Here is a 16,851-nt window from a genome sequence, read left to right on the forward strand (position 1 = left end):
CCTCTTCTTAAAAAGAAGTCTGGGGCTTAACCCAGAGGCAGACCCTGACGTGTCTCTCTGTGAGAGGCCTGTCCCAGTTAGACTCCCAGGAAAAAGCTTTTTTTTTTTTTTTTTTTTGGTGTGGGTTCTTCAGGAATCTTTAGGACCAGCTGGATGATATTTTCATCACTACACAAGCACTGGCACTTTGGGAGACTACAGTTATAATAGCTCACTTTGTACATGTATTTTCAGTTCACAAAGTAAATCCACAGACTCCCTTACAGTGATTCCCAAAGCATATCCAAAATCATTTGGAGATAGACATAGGGTTGCTAACTTATGTTTTGCCACATAGAGCCATTTGAATACTACCTAGTATACTACCTAGTATCCTAGATACTACCTGGTATACTACCTAGTATCCTAGATACTACCTGGTATACTACTAGTATCTTAGATACTATCTAGTATCCATGTTTGCCATTACTGCATAACAAAAGACATTTTACCACACACAGAAAATAGGAAGGACAATCTCCAAACTTTTTTTAAAAAGCAGTATTTAAATATAACTTCACTACAAGGTCCTCCTTTTCCCCCATGTACTTTACGATTATTACCATTTCTATATAAACTGGAGAAAACTTTTTTTTTTTTTTTGAGGCGGAGTCTCGCTCTGTGGCCCAGGCTGGAGTGCAGTGGCCAGATCTCAGCTCACTGCAAGCTCCGCCTCCCAGGTTTACGCCATTCTCCTGCCTCAGCCTCTAGAGTAGCTGGGACTACAGGCGCCCGCCACCACGCCCAGCTAGTTTTTTGTATTTTTTTTAGTAGAGACGGGGTTTCACCGTGTTAGCCAGGATGGTCTTGATCTCCTGACCTTGTGATCCGCCCATCTCGGCCTCCCAAAGTGCTGGGATTACAGGCTTGAGCCACCGAGCCCGGCCTGGAGAAAACTTTTTTACAGACAATCAGTGGTTTGGGAACAGTGCTCCACTGTTTTTGATACTTAGAGTTACCCACTTGCAGGTGAGGAAGCCAAGGTTTACAGACCACCGGCTGATGGAATGGTTAGAATCAAATTCAAGTCTGTCTGCTCCCAGTGGCTTTTTCTTATTCCAGATTGCTTCTGTCTAACCATGTTGCCAGTGTGATTCTACCAAGAGAAAACCTAACTAAAAAGCAAATGAAAGTCTTGGCTATGCTTGGATCACCAGACTACACCCAGTGGGTCAAATTTTATTTTTGATTGAAAAATCACTGAGCTCATCAGATGGAATTAGCCTTTCAGGAAAGTTCCTCTCTAATTTCATTATTTACTTTATCAACAAAGCCATTCATATAGGTGGTTTCTAGGGGAGAATTATATATTAAAATTCTAATGTATCTACTTGTATGTATCTATCCATATACATCTATTGACTGGTGCCTGAAATTCCTTCATTTTGGTCTCCTTTAGTGATAGGTTTTTAAAAATCACTAAAAATTTAAGAATAAGGCAAAAAGGTAGACAGCATGTCCTTTCAATGTAATACTGAAGCATTGTTTAACAAGCTCAGTCAAATTTTTTTTTAACTTTTATATTCTGGGGTACATGTGCAGGCTTGTTATAAGGGTATATTGCATGATGCTAAGGTTTGGGGTACTAATGATCCCATCACCTAGGTACTGAGCATAGTACCCCATAGGTTTTTTGTTGTTTTGTTTTTGTTTTTGTTTTTGGCAGAGCTAACTGAGGTTTTATTTTGGGGGGGAAATGGAATTGTAACTGGAGGCATGGGCAAGGCAGGTCCCCCAGGCCGTAAACTTCCCCACGGGTGGGCTGAGGGCCAGGGCTGAACCTTAGGTGGGCCTCCTGTTCCCTGTGCTCCCCTGCATAACGGCCTCCCTCCCAGGCTCTGAGGCAGCGGCAGGAGGGGTAGGCTGGGCGGGGCTGCCTGGCCATTCACTTGGGCAGGACATCAGAGGACTCGGACACCAGCTTCCCATGGCGGGTCTTGATCGTCTTCACAACCACGGCCCTGAGGGAGCTGGTGCAGCTGAAAGAGCTGGAGGCCCGGCCAGAGCCAAAGCTGGAGCCCCAGGCCTTAGCTGAGGTCAAGGCTTGTGACGCACCAGTAGCGGAGCTCAGCGCACCTGCATAGCCACGGGTGGTCTTCCTACGGATACTCATATTCTGCATCCCAAACTCCAGCCGGCTCTCCTCGCGCTCCAGCAGCTTCCTGTAGGTGGCGATCTCGATGTCCAGGACCAGCTGGCAGTTCATCAGCTCCTGGTACTCAGGCAGCTGCCGCGCCATGTGCCCTGTCCTGCTTGGCCCACTGCTGGGCGGCCTCCAGCTGGGACAGCTTGGCCGTTGGCGTCTTTAACCGCCAGCTCCCCGCGCTGCTCAGTATCTGCCATGACGGACTCCAGGGAAGCCCTCTGCTCTGGCCTTTGAGGCAGGCCCTGAATCTCAGCCTGGAGCCTGCTGATATTTCGATTCATCTCAAAGATCTTCGTCTTTGTGCGACGCCGGTCATCCCAGTGCTTCCCAGCCAGTGTCTGCAGCTCCTCATACTTGATCTGGTACATAATCTCAGCCTCGGCCCGGCTGCAGTTGGCGATCTCCTCGTACTGCGCCTTGACCTCCGCGATGTTGCTGTCCATGTCCAGGGAGCCGCTGTTGTCCATGGACAGCACCACAGATGTGTCCAAGATCTGGGACTGTAGCTCTGGGATCTCCTCTTCATACAGCTGCCTGAGGAAGCTGATCTCGTCAGTCGGCCCTTCCAGATGAAACTCCAGCTCTACCTTGTTCATGTAAGCTTCATCCACAGCCTTCTTGACCAGGACAAATTCATTCTCCATCTCTGTACTCTTACTGATCTCATCCTCGTACTTTTCCTTGAAGTCCTCCAGAGCCCCTGCATGTTGCCAAGTTCCGCCTCCAGTTTCAGCTTCTCCTGGCCCAGGGTCTCCAGCTGCCGCAGAAGGTTGTTGATGTAGCTTTCGAACATGTTGTCCGAGAACATGTTGCTCCAAACCGTCTTCTGCTGCTGCAGGAGGCTCCACTTGGTCTCTGGCATCTTGTTCTGCTGCTCCAGGAACCGTATCTTGTCAACGAAGGAGGCAAACGTGTTGAGGGTCTTGATCTGCTCTTTCTCCTGGGTGTCCATGGCTTGCATGTTGGCGTCCAATTCCAGGTTAAGGGGGCTCAGCAGGTTCTGGTTGACTGTGATGGCTGTGATGCCTCCCATACGCTGGCCCCTCATAGCCTCCACACAGACCCATGCTGGTGCCCAGGACATCTCGGAAGCTGCTGCTGCTCACTCGGGAGAAGCTCAACAAGCTTAGTCAATAATTTCTTTTAACTTTTATATTCAGGGGATACATGTGCAGGGTTGTTATAAGGGTATATTGCATGATGCTAAGGTTTGGGGTGCTAATGATCCCATTAGGAGGCCTGGGGCCCAGAGGTGGACACCTTGTAGGACTTCTGGGTCACCCTGATGGACATGGTGGAGGCAGGAGTGGAGGCAGGCAGGCTGAACCAGGCAGAGATTCGAGAAGGAACGGAGAAGCTACTTCTAGGTCCCACAGTTAGTTTTTCAACCCTTGCCTCACTCCTGGCATCTCCCCCAATAGTCTCAGTATCTATCTTTGCCATATTTATGTCCGTGAGCACCCAATATTTAGCTACCACTTATAAGTGAGAACATGCAGTATTTGGTTTTCTGTTCCTGTGTCAATTCACTTAGGAAAATGACCTCCAACTTCATCCATGTCAATGCAAAGGACACGATTTTGTCTTTTTTGACGGCAGCGTAATATTCCATGGTATATTTATATGACATTTTCTTTATCTAATCCACCATTGATGGGCACCTAGGTAGATGTAATGTCTTTGCTATGGTGAATGAAATGCTGCAATGAAGATATGAGTGATGTGTCTTTTTGGTGGAATGTTTTATTTTCTTTTGGATACCTACCCAGTAATGAGATTGCTGGATCTAATGGTAGTTCTGTTTAAAGTTCTTTGAGAAATCTCCAAACTGCTTTCCACAGTGGTTGAACTAATTTACATTCCCACCAACAGTGTGTAAGCATTCCCTTTTCTCTGCAGTCTTGCCAATATCTATTGTTTTTTGACTTTTTAATAATAGCCATTCTGACTGGTATGAGTGGTATCTCATTGTGGTTTTGATTTGCATTTCTCTGATGATTAGTGATATTGAGTATCCTTTCATGGTTTTTGGCTGCTTGTATGTTTTCCTTTGAGCAATGTCTGTTAATGTCTTTGCTCACTTTTTAATAGAGTTGTATGGATTTTTTTGCTTGTTCAATTGCTTAAGTTATAGATTCTGCATATTAGACTTTTGTCAGATGCATAGTTTACAAATATTTTCTCCCATTCTGTAAGTTGTCTGTTTACTCTGTTGATAGTTTCTTTTGCTGTGCAGAAGCTCTTTAATTATGTCCCTCTTGTCCATCTTTCCTTTTGTTGCAATTGTTTTTGAGGGCTCAGTTATAAATTCTTTCCCAAGGTTGACGTCCAGAATGGTGTTTCCTAGGATGCTTATAGTTTGAAGTGTTAAATGTAAATCTTTTGTCTTGAGTTAATTTTTGTATATGATGAAAGGTAGGGGTCTAGTTTCTTTCTTCTGAATATGGCTGACCAGCTATCCCAGCATCGTTTATTGAACAGGCAGTCCTTTCCCCATTGCTTGTTTTTGTCAACTTTGTTAAAAATCAGATGGCTGTAGGCGTGTGGCTTTATTTCTGGGTTCTCTGTTCTGTTCCATTGATCTATGTGTGTGTTTTTGTACCTATACCATGCTGTTTTGGTTACTGTAGTCTTATAGTATAGTTTGAAGTTGGGTAGCTTTGTTCTTTTTGCTTAGGGTTGCTTTGGCTATTTGGGCTCCTTTTTGATTTCATATGAATTTTAGAATAGTTTTTTCTAATTCTGGGAAAAATGATGGTGGTACTTTGATAGGAATAGCATTGAATCTATAGATTGTATTGGGCAGTTTGGCTATTACAATGATATTGATTCTTAATTTAGCCTTTTCTGGTCATGCTCCTCAAAATTTTTCCAACCACTGCCTATTGCCCAATTTTGAAATCACTTCACATTTTATATTTGTTATAGTAGTACTTCCCTTGTGGTGCCAAATCTGTATTAGTTTTCAATTGCTGCCATAACAAATTATCACCAATTTAGCTTAAACAACACACATTTATTATCTTGCTACTGTAAGGATTGGGGTAGATGTTTGACACAGGTCTCTCCAATCACCTGCTTAAATCAAAGTACTGGCAGGGCTACATTTCTTTCTGGAGACTTTAGAGAAGAATCTGGTTTCTTGCTTATTCAGACTTTCAGCAGAATTAAATTCTTTACAGCTCTATGTCTGAGATCCCTGTTTCTTTGTTGGCTGTCAGCTGAGGACCCTGTCTTCATGGCCCCTTCCATGGCTCATGACCCCTTATTCCATCTCCAAAGTCAGTAACAGTAGGGTGAGTCCTTCTCATGCTTCAAATTTTTCCTCCGTTTTTTTATGTCTCAAATCTCCTAGCTCTTACCACAATGAGGAAATGTTCTCTGCATTGAAAGACTTATGTGTTTAGATTGGGCCCACACAGATAATTCCCCCATCTCAAGGTCTGTAATCTTAATCACATCTGCAAAGTTTCTTTCATCATGTTCCTGGGATTAGGGTGTGGACATCTTTGGGAGTGTTTAGTCTGTTTACCATACTGTCAACATCCAGAGTTGAACCCAGGTTGATCTGACTGCTTTTGGACTTTTCCCACCTGACTCCATAGTCTCCTCTCATAACTGTGCTTCTGTCTCATGCCTGGAGGCCCTGCTCTTCTTATGATCCTGTTCTTGCCATTGTATTTTTGTCAGGTAGCAGTGTGTTGGGCCATAAGTAATAACTAACAGCTAACAGCTCCTTGAGTTGCTTGAACTATTGAGGTTCATTTTTCTCACATAACAAATCTAGAGGTGATTGCTGGTCTTGGTTCAGGGATTCAGTGATGTCAAAGCATTGGCTTCATAATTTGGTTGGTCTTTCCCTCATGGTTGCAGTATGGCTACCACAACTCCAGTTATCATATCCACATTCAAGACAAGAAGACATGGGGTGAAGAGAGTGGGCTCCAGTTTTGTGTGCCCCTTTAATTAGGAAGCAGATGTTTTCCCAGAAGTTCCCATCATATTTTCACTTGCATCTCACAGATCAGAACTGTATCAAATGCCCCTATTCCCTGCAGTTGCAAGGAAGCCTTTTCCTGGTGGAGGTGGGCAAAGGAAAAGAAAGTTGGAAAAGGATTGGATTAGCCCATTCATAGCGTCAGAGTTTCAACCTATCTGGACTCTATCTTTGCCTTTTTCTCTTGCCAGACACAGTTAGAGTGGAGATCCTGCTCCTAAATCAGACACCTGATGATTGTACTTGGACTGCATTAACACCCACTCACTCCTTATAAAATATTCCTGGCCCCAATTAACTACTTGGCCTGCCATCTGACATGGCCTGGATGCACTTTCTGTTGCTTCTTGCTGCTGGCCCATGGAAGCACCTGACCACCTTTCACAGGCAAGGCCTAGAGACTCCATCAGTCCCCTGGCTATGCAGAGGTAAGCTTCTATTCTAACAGTGCCTGTTTTCACTTGGGTCATTTATAAGCATCGTGCGTGTGTGTGTGTGCGCGCGCGCGCACGTGTATGAAAAAGGGGGAAATTGGACCACATTGGCGAAGAACATTTTAATCCTATGCTAGGTTTAAAATTAATAAAGTAGAAGGTCTTCTAAAAATATTACCATGGCAGATAATATCTATTTTTATCTTCTTCCCCCCAGTAACAGAACTGTGATTTTTTGTGCAGCAACTATGCACCCAGACAAAAGACTTTTTCATTCTCAGATGAAGAAGACTTTATCTTCTTTTATAGCTAGGTACAGCATGTGATTAAGTTCTGGCTAATGTAATATAAATTAAAACATTGTGTGGGGTGTCTAGAATGTTTCTTTAAAGAGAGAGAGCATATTATTCTTTGTCCTTTCATCTGTTTTGCTGCCTGGAGTGCAGATGAAATATCTGGAGCTCCATCAGCCATTTTGGGCTATGAGGAGAAGGACTATACTTCAGGGATAGCCAAGAGCTAACACTGCCCCTGGATTTCCCACCTCCAGAGTAATAAACTTTCTATTTAATCCATTGTAATTTTTAATTTTTATTTTATTTTCAACTGAACCTGACCCTAAGTAATTCATCTACTTGTCATCTGCATGCTGTCTAATTCTTTACATAGCCTTTCCAGGTACATTATTTTCTTTTCAACAGATAGGAAAATATCTATTTTCCTGTACATTTTTTTAGCTGGTTCAAGTTCTAGGAGTCTGAGATCAACAGCAACCATCAGAAAACTGTCGATCTATAGGGCTGGAGACTGTGAAAAAACAGAAAACATTGGGTTCAGGAAGCAAAAGGTGATTATTTCCAGAGTCAGTGACAACTTTGGGGGATATGATCCTGCCTCAATTTTGGGGAGGCTAGGCCCTTACCCTTGGAGATACAACTCTTCTTCACCATCTCATTTCCCCATCCTGAAAAAGATATTTTGGTCTCTACCAAGAACTTTATATAAATATTTTTGGAATTTTTTTCCCAAAATAGAGCTTCAGCAATGTTTTCATTCCCAACTGATAGGCTGTTAGACTCATTGTGGGTATTGCTCAGTGAAAATCCTTCGCTAGTAGGTCTGCTGTATGATAGAAATTGTAGTGAAGGGACAGAGTAAGACTCCTTGTGCTATAGCGCTCAGATACCCCCTGCTCCACTTTGTTCCAAAGTAGCAATCGGCCTACAGCCCCCCAGAGTTATCATGTTTCTGCCTTGTTCTCTCTCCTTTTCCCCATATCCTCTAGCACAACCTTCCTCTACTCCAAATTCCACGTTGGATTATCTTCAAAAGCTGGGCTGGCATTTTTGCCAGGTTCTCTTCTCTCCTCCTCCTGGACCTGGCTAATTCTAGCACGGCCCAGCCTGACCCAGGTCTTCCTTGAAACTGCCTGTTCTACTCAAGAAGCTCAGCCAGCACAGGATGTCTCTTAAGAAGCTGACATGTTGTTTCCTAGCAGATGCCCTTGGAGGGGGGATGTCTCAAAGTAAAGGAGGCATACCACTGGGGTCTAAGCAGAACTCTGTTTTCCAAGGGCAAAGATGAGGGTTCATGGTTCTCAGATGATTTAATGACAGTAGTGGTTTTTCTTATCTATTATTCATGTTTTTACTTGTGAGGTATTTAGGGTGAATTTTATAGGTATGCTATCCAAGGAGGAGAAAGGAGCAAGAACTAACATTTATTGAGCATACAGTAGGAGTTAGGTTCATATACACTGGATCATATCACAGTGGTTAAGGGCATGGTTTAGAGTGAGTCAGTGCTTGGTTCTACACCACAACTACCACTCCCTGGTTATGTGACTTGAGCAAGTCAGTAAATGACAGATAGCACCTGCTGTATAGACTTGCTGGGGGGCTTAAATGTGAAGCACTTAGTTCAGGACCTGCTTTGGAGTTAGTGCTCAGCAGATATTATTGATTATTATTGTGCACATTTTACATATACAAAACCTGAGTCTCAGGTTAAGTAACTTACTCAAAATCCCACAGCTGGTTCTGTAATTCCCAGATAAATGTTCATCCAATTACATTTTGCTGCTGAGTGCATACTGCTTGTAGGTAGTGGCCCAGTTATCAAGGTTTCCTGAGACATCTAGTCTAGTATTATCTTCTGATAAATGATCTTTGGGCTAAATACACTTTCCCTGGGGATTTTGGAGGGGTAGATACAGGAAAACCATAGATAGGAAAATATTCTGCCCACCCTGATCTCATTGATCTGTGAGGGCCAGCTCAGGAGTAGGCTTCCCAACAACCCTAGAACCTCCCAAAATCCCCAGGTCTTCTTCCTGCCCAGTCATTTCTCAGAGCTTTAGGAAGTAGTAAGATGCCCTGTAGCCATCATAGGCCTGGAAACTAGACTTGAGCTCTCTGGTCCCCTGGGAGGCGGCAGAGTACAGTGGCTGCTAGCACAGGCTTTGCAGCCAGGCCCAGAGGGATCCCAGGATCGTTGTTCAACAGCTGGAGCACCTTGAACAAGTCACTGCCCTTTCTCTCAGCCTCATTTTCATATCTGTAAGGCAGTGAGGAACATAATCCCAGCCTCCACAATTTGTTACAATAATTGAAACAGAATGTAGGTAAACTGTCAGGTGTTCCACAGATAGTAGCTCTTATTAATATTATTTTAATCATTACTAATTGAAGAGGATGTTCTAATGCCTTGAAAAAAGCAAACCATCTGCCTTGCCCACCCATCTACCTAGAATGAAAAGCAATTCAATCAGTGAGCCTTCTCTTGGGCTGTTAGGACTGAGAGAATGGTCCAGCTGGGCAGGCTCAGCCTAGAGGCTATTCCCCACTTCCCAGTTGGGGATCTGATCTCTTTCATCCTCATAAAATGCTGTGGCAGAGCTACCTAGGAGAGCCAAGGTCTCCAGGCTTTCAGAAGAGAAAGAGCCCACAATGGCCACGACTGCTTTCTTACCTTACCTAGTCCCACTTCGCAACCCCCAACCCTCCCAGGACTCAGGCTTTCTGAGGAATGTAGACTGGTCTGAGCTCCTGGAGTCTGGCCAGCATGGTGCCTACCTAGATGAGCTGGCTCCCCTGGACACCCCATCCTGCAGTCATGAGACCTCTGTGAGGATTCCTATCAGCCATGCAGGTCCCTGTCCTTTCCAGCCTTCTCCAGGCCCAGCTGATTTAAAAAACTGTTTTCTTTGGACAATGTTAGCTTTCTTGGCTTCTCCCACTTTGTACTAATTTTTCTTTTTAGTTGCCTAGAATGATGTAAACTCTGCAGTGTGAGGGGTAAGAGTATGATCTTAGGGGGAGGCAGCTCTGGTTCCAATGGCCATTTTCTCATACTGCCCACATGTACTTAGTGAGATAGGCACTGTGTGGAGCATTGGGCCAAGACTTTACAGGGATGAGGATTATTCATAAGCCCTCATAACACCCGCATTAGATGGCTGCTGCCGACCTATGAGGACATTCAACCACGGAGAGGTAAAGTAACTTTCTAAAGGAAGCATATGATGAGATCATCACAGCATAGCAGAAGCAAGGCAGGGACCAGGGGAAGGCAAGAAAAATGAGAAGAAGAAAGCAGATGAGGAATGAGAGGTAAATAATCTTGCCCAGAGCCTATCTCCTCAGCCCTAGGGATGTGGGGTCCAACTGGTTTAGCTACTTCCCTCAGTTGTGCCAGGAGGAGACGTAGGGGAGGGACAAGGAGGTCAGCAAGGGTTGAAGGGAAGATTTATGAAGATGCAGAAAGGCCTTTCCAGCTAGAGAAACGTCTGAACAGCCTTGGCAGACGGGATGCAGATAGGTGTGTTATCTCCCTGGGGAGCAGGGGGCTTGGGAGGACGATGCCGCTTTCACTGGTCACTCTCAACCATTTAATTCAGAGCCTGTGTTTGGATCCCAAGGGAGCTCAGGCTCCCAAAGTCATCAATATACATGAGCCTAATGCAGCGTTAGGGTCAATAAGGTAATGAAGGTGGCACCCTTGATTCCTTTGGTTGCCAGTTTGTCTTAATTTTTTAATTAACGAACAATTTCAGATGACAAAACCTTGAGCCACGGAATAGTGCAATCTTTTCTGAGAGTTCTTCATCTCTTCCTATGTGTGATTTCCACCCTACCCTGACACCCCACACCCCCGGTGTTTCAGCAGTTTCCTCTTCTCCATTCCTGAAGAACCTGCATTTTCTTTTCCCAGCTCTGGTTTTGGCTTCCTGTGTGCTAAGCCTTTGCAGTTGTCATCATGTCTTCAGGATGCATTTGATAGGTACAGGAAGTTGCACCAGACGGAAGATGGAACCAACAATCAATAAAAAAAGAACTATGTTTCTAAGTAAAATGCATCATGGCTTCCCACAGGAGTTGTGAACCATATGTCCTAATATCCCTGGAACAATGGGTCTAATTTTTAGCTCTTCTGCTCTGCCCTCCCAGCCATCTCAACAAGAAAGAAAATAGATCTTTTAACCTGCTGCTCCCCAGCTAATGATCTGTAGTAAAGATTGCCTTTCCTTTTAACTCATTCATCAGATACCACAAAATAAAATATGTCCCTCCTCTCCCGCTAGCTTTATTTCTCTCGGCTACTAGTTTAGTGTATTTATGGTCTATGAGTCATCAAGCTGCCTCCTGATTGGATAAAAACCAAGCACCTCTGAGACCGTCAGTCAATTACAGCTATTCTCAGCTTCATTCACAGATTTATTAGCTTGCACACACAGAGAGAAATTCATTCGGCAAAGTTCATTCATAAAAATTTCAACACGCTGCGTATCATCCTGCACATCTCAGCTTTCGGCTGCAAATGGGCTTCTGAAAAAAGCTCCGAGAGGAGTCCAGGAGGGAGGGAAGCTCTGAGCGAGGGTAGGCAGGCTGGGAGGGGATCTGAGGAACACGGACCCATCACAAGTCAGTGAAACAATGCGGAGCAGCGCCCGTCAGTAGTACTCCTGGCTGGTGGCCCAGAACGATGCAAGACAAGATCTTCCAAGAGAGGGCAGCCTTCGGAATCAACGAACCCAGGCAGAAGGGCCTTTGGCTCATAGATATAATTTTTTTTTTTTCTTTTTGAATGAACAATCACTGGAACAAATAAAGGGTTAATAGGCCAGTCATTTGCCCCGCCCTGTGGGAGCCGAAGGGAGCAGGTTCGAAAGTTCCTGTGTGCAGAACAGAACGCTGGGGTAAGGGTGGGAGAAATACTAAATATTTCTACTAGGCTCCTGCAAGGCTAGTGATGCGGCGGGCCCCCCTGGCCGGCGCTCGCCCGTGTTCTGTGCCTAAGAGTTGGCCGTGAGCGACCACCGCCGCCGGGAGCCTGGGTCTAGGCTCTCCCGACAAGGATTCCAAGGCGAGAACACTGGTGCCTCTGCCTGGGCCAGGGAGGGACTGAAATCAGAGCAGGGGAGGCGTTTCCCTGCTGGGCTGTCACCCTTAAGGGGCCGGGAGCCGAGGTGGGCGAGCTCGAGAGCAGAGTTGGAGAGGTGGCTGCTGCGAGTTGCACCGGGCGTTGAGGCATTTTGATGTCTGCACCGTTTATCTACCAGACAACGAGGCGATTTATGCAACAGTATCCTGTTTCAGCACTGCCAAGGCTATGCGAGAACGCAGCCAGGACAGCCTGGCAGGACTCGTGCTGTATGTAGGACTCTTCGGGCACCCCGGGATGCTGCACAGGGCCAAGTACAGCCGCTTTCGGAACGAGTCGATCACGTCCTTGGACGAAGGTAGCTCCGGAGGCTCGGTCGGGAACAAGGGCTCACCGCAGCCTCCCCACCCCGCCCTGGCACCTCACCTGCCGGCTGAAGATGCCGCCTTGCCGTCACAGGAGAGCCCCACCCCACTGTGCACCTTGATCCCCCGCATGGCGAGCATGAAGCTGGCCAACCCGGCCACTTTGCTGAGTCTGAAAAACTTTTGCCTGGGTACCAAAGAGGTGCCTCGGCTGAAGCTCCAGGAAAGCCGGGACCCAGGTTCCAGCAGTCCTTCTTCCCCAGAAACCAGTCTAAGTAGGTCTGGGACTGCACCTCCACCGCAGCCAGACCTGGTGGGCCACAGGGCAACCACCCTAACCCCTGATTCGTGCCCGCTTCCTGGCCCTGGGGAGCCACCCCTTAGGAGCAGGCAGGACAGGCACTTTCTACAGCACCTGTTGGGGATGGGCATGAACTACTGTGTGAGGGTAAGTCCATTTTCCTCTCTGCACTCTTTCTAAGAACTTCTGTGGAAGGGGGCATCTTCTCTGCTTTCTGCAAGGGGTCTAATGTTACCTGCCTGGGTTCTGTGTTTGGACAGGACATGATTCAACTGGACCAAGGGGGAGGGGAGCTGAGTTTACAAATGTCCCTACAACTATCTGACTTGTACCGGAGTCAGGCAGCCTTTGGTTCAAGGACATGAACTGGTGCTAACTTGTAGGACATGAACTTGTGGGTACTTGGCAGGTGTAGAGGCAAGTTCTGACAGAGGTAGCTGATGGCACCACTTTGTCCCCACTGGACCTAGTATTCTGGCCAAAAAGAGTCAAGGACTTCAAATCTGATCAGTGATTGAGACTTGATAGGTTATACTGGCCATTGTATTTTGGATGAATACAGTAAAGATTTCTGTGCTATAGAAACACATGGTGTTTAAGGGGCTTGAATTATTCTTTAAAAATTTATTTCAGCATTTAGCAAACACTTCTCAAAACATGTCCGAGTCTCTAACCTTGTGCTAGGAGCTAGTCTTAGCTCTCCATTGCACATTTATTGCCTTTACTGCCTACGCTGCAGCAAGTAGGCCTTGTCCATGAGCTATGGGCAAAATCAAGGTCCTTGCTGGCCTTGCGTCTGTCCTTGCTCAATCAAGATTTGGGCAAATGAAGATTTGGCCTGTGCCCTTTTGGAGCTCAAATTTCAATGAGGGAGATCAATGAATACATGCAAAATACTAAGATAATAATACTTAGCAATAGATAGCTAATATGAGAATGCTGAGGGAATTCAGAAAAAAGGAACGATTATGTGATCTGGGATTCATTCACATGGGGAACCCTCAGGAGAAGGTGAATCTTGGAAGAAATGTCAAATCCGGGTTGGCAGAAAGGAGGAAATTCCTGGTAGGCCAAGAATAGGAGCAAAGTCACTGTAGTGGCTGCAGGGGAGCATCACACAGGCTGGGCCTTATGGAAAAGGAAGGGGAATGCTGGAGAATAGTGGGGGACTGAGGGAGGGGCTGGCTTGTAGTACTCAAACAAGTACGAATTGAATAAAGACAAACAGAGATCACAAGTAGCTTGAGAGACCGAAGTTGACCGAAGCTCTTAAATGCCAAATGAGGAGATTGTAAATACTCTGACTGGTAAATGAGAATCCTCCTAGGTTTGTAGGGCATGACTTGCTGAAAGTAATTTTTAAAAGACCAGTCAGTTGATTTATTTGACATGGATTGAAGCAGGGAAAAATTAGAGACTTGGAGGGCAGTAAGAAAGATACTCTGAGAGTTTAGGTATGAGGGAATGAGAACACTGATTAAGGTGGAGAGGAGAGAAAGGAGGTGAATGGTAAGCCATTCTGTGAGAGAAGAATGAGAGAAACCTCAACAACCCTGGGAGATTAAGCAGATTATTTCAGATCATAATATAAATAATAGAATAGCGAACATTTATTGAGCAGTGGGTAGATTGGTTTGTTACCATTGTTGTTTATTGGGGTCATGAAGATTATTGATGGAGGGTTGTAAAGGGTGAAGAAAAGCCTTTCAAATTGAAGTCTCAGAATGACGTCAGTGATGCCAATGACTGAAGCAGAGTAAATTAGGAAGTGGACTCGTTTTAAGTTTGTTTTTGACATATTAAATTTAATGTAATGATCTCTAAATAATGCTAATATGTAGGTAGACAGTCATATAAGACTAGCACTCAGGTGAGATGTCTGATCTGAAGGTATACAGAGCTAGCCCAATAACTGTGTTACAAACAGACAATTAGGATCTCAAGGAAGGCCAAATAGTAAACACTGGAAGGCTTACAGAGAGAGCAGGCTTGGGCAGTCCTGGCAAATGGGTAACTAAAACCTCTAAAGCAAATAAATGTATGGGACATGCAGCTCTTGCCCTCCCCCACAGTGACATGGCACATAATGGAAATACTTTCATGTTTCTACTCAAAGTTCATGGGCATATTCTCATTTGTCAAGATTAGGTGTGTGCCAGGCCCTCATGGGAAAACGAGTGACTCTCCAAACCTGGGCTCTCTGCACCTGCCTTACTGTCACCTACATATCCTCTAGCCTCTGCCTCAGCTTTCCTTTCCTCTTGTACCTCCTGCAACCTCTCCATACCCACACACCTGTACAATTTTAAATGTGAAAAGAGTTGCTGTGTGATCTCCAGTTTCCCTAGGGATTGGCTCCTCTGGCATTTTAGATTTTTAAAGTGGCCACCATCTGTCTTCTCATGGCAATAATCACTGACCCCAGAAAAAGTGCCGACCCCGTGACCCAAATGAACCTCACAAGATTGCCAATATCTGTGACATCCAATACAAGCTAATGACATCTCTTATGAAGTCAAAATACGTGAAAGAACTTACTTTATTAAGTTTTATAGAATCCTAACTTTGAAAGATGGAAGAGACTCAGAAGTTACCAAGGTCAATTCCTTTATGGTGAAACCAAATCCCAGAGAAGGGGTTTTTCAAAGGCCACACAGGTGAGTTAAAGCAGAGTGAGATCTAGAGCCCCAATCTCCTGTGTGCCATTCTTACCTGTCTTCACCACAAGTTTCCATGCTGGTGGTTGTTCTGTTACTCAGAATTCTTTTGAGATGTGAACCAATTTTGAAAAATGAAATGACAAGCTATTAATTTACAGTAAAAATATCATACCAAATGAACCAAACTTGTGAGCTCTGTATTCCCATCTGTAGGAAAAAGCACGTTAAAACATTTAAATCAAACCTTGCTTGGTAATAATGGATTCAGAGGAGAGAACTGAGAGAAAGATGATCTTAATGGCTAGTTGACACACGGCTGGTGGATTTAGGGGCAAATTTTACAGGAAAAAGGCCACTTCATATTCTACCTTCTTATCCATATCATGTGACTGCTCCTCTCCCTGCCCCAACTTATTTGCTAATCCATTCATCCATTTATTCAACAAATAATACAAATATGCAAATTGCATTATGAATCAATTATGCAGCAGTAACTGTTCTAGGCACTGGGCATCTATGAACAAAACGAATCACTTCTAAGCATCAGTAAACAAAAGAGACTAGGTCTGAATCATTGTGATATATTTTAGTGAGTGGAGATAGGTTCAATTGCATAAATGAAAAAATATACTATTTCAGTTGGTAATAAGTGCTGTGGAGAGCAATAAAGTGGGGTAAGTGAAAAAGGCAGTAGCTTGGGTGGGAATGGAAGTTATTCCTTTTGGGTAAAAAGTGGAATTGTTATAGCTACTCTTTATTTTGTTTTCTCGCATCTTTTCTCTTTACAACAGGGACTATATTTTCCATCTGCACTAAGCTAGAGTTGACTTTGGGTTAAACATTCTTTTTTTAAAAATGGCTCATTTGGTCTTATGATGGAGAATCAATTATACAGCTGAAAACACTTTATGAATCCTGAGCACCTGTTTTGAGTAACTTTAATGTAAACTCAGACTTTGGACCCCCCCGAAGTTCTCTCAGGGAAGGGGGCCTAACCATTCTTTGAAAGATATTGAGCCAGGAATAGGACAGTGAGATCCCAGTCTGGGCAAAGTAGTGAGGTGGGCAAAGCCCATTAAACGGTGTGAAATATGATTTCATTCTCCCCATAAGACTAAGTCTGCTTTCTTTAGAGGCCTTTCCAAGTCCATTCATCCATCAGCAGACATTCATTTAAAGGTCTCCCAGGTGCCCAACATAGTGGGGAATGTGGAAAGTCTACACCATGACAGTGTTCTCCTCTTTAAAATGAGGGAATTGGCTTGAAAGCCCTCGCAGCACCAGTGTTTAATGAATGAAGGGCTCCTTTCTCACACAGGAGGTGTTTAAAATGTCAGTTTCCTTTCCACCTCTGAACTTGGCTCAAAGACGTAATAAAGCAGAGGCAAAGAAACCAACCCCGACAAGCTGTGGCAGGTAACCGCAGTGGCCCTCACCACAACCCCCTGAAGAAGGCTGTGTTCTCCAGGTGAGGCCACTGAGAGCCCAGGTGTTTGTGATCCACAGGCTACTTCACAACTAGTAAGT

General features: G+C 44.8%; 1 protein-coding gene, 1 long non-coding RNA gene and 1 pseudogene across 2 annotated transcripts in view; 2 read left to right on the forward strand and 1 right to left on the reverse strand.

The window, feature by feature from the left end:
• Positions 1-1,837: 1,837 nt before the first annotated feature.
• LOC117069226 lies at positions 1,838-3,478 on the reverse strand (annotated as a pseudogene).
• Positions 2,694-11,171, forward strand: LOC117069227. The gene is made up of 3 exons (XR_004431459.1): positions 2,694-2,781; positions 6,374-6,610; positions 10,829-11,171. It is a non-coding gene; the product is annotated as an uncharacterized LOC117069227 (long non-coding RNA).
• Positions 11,172-11,776: 605 nt separating this feature from the next.
• SHC4 (SHC adaptor protein 4) overlaps positions 11,777-16,851 on the forward strand; it is a 149,131-nt gene continuing 144,056 nt past the window's right edge. Inside the window, exon 1 of the mRNA XM_033190186.1 lies at positions 11,777-12,811. Coding sequence (XP_033046077.1) covers positions 12,227-12,811 — 585 coding nt within the window. The 5' untranslated portion in view covers positions 11,777-12,226. The remainder of the gene's footprint in view (positions 12,812-16,851) is intronic.

This window comes from Trachypithecus francoisi, unplaced genomic scaffold (assembly GCF_009764315.1).
Source record: "Trachypithecus francoisi isolate TF-2019V2 unplaced genomic scaffold, Tfra_2.0 Lachesis_group3, whole genome shotgun sequence".
In the NCBI taxonomy this organism is placed as follows: Eukaryota; Metazoa; Chordata; class Mammalia; order Primates; family Cercopithecidae; genus Trachypithecus; species Trachypithecus francoisi.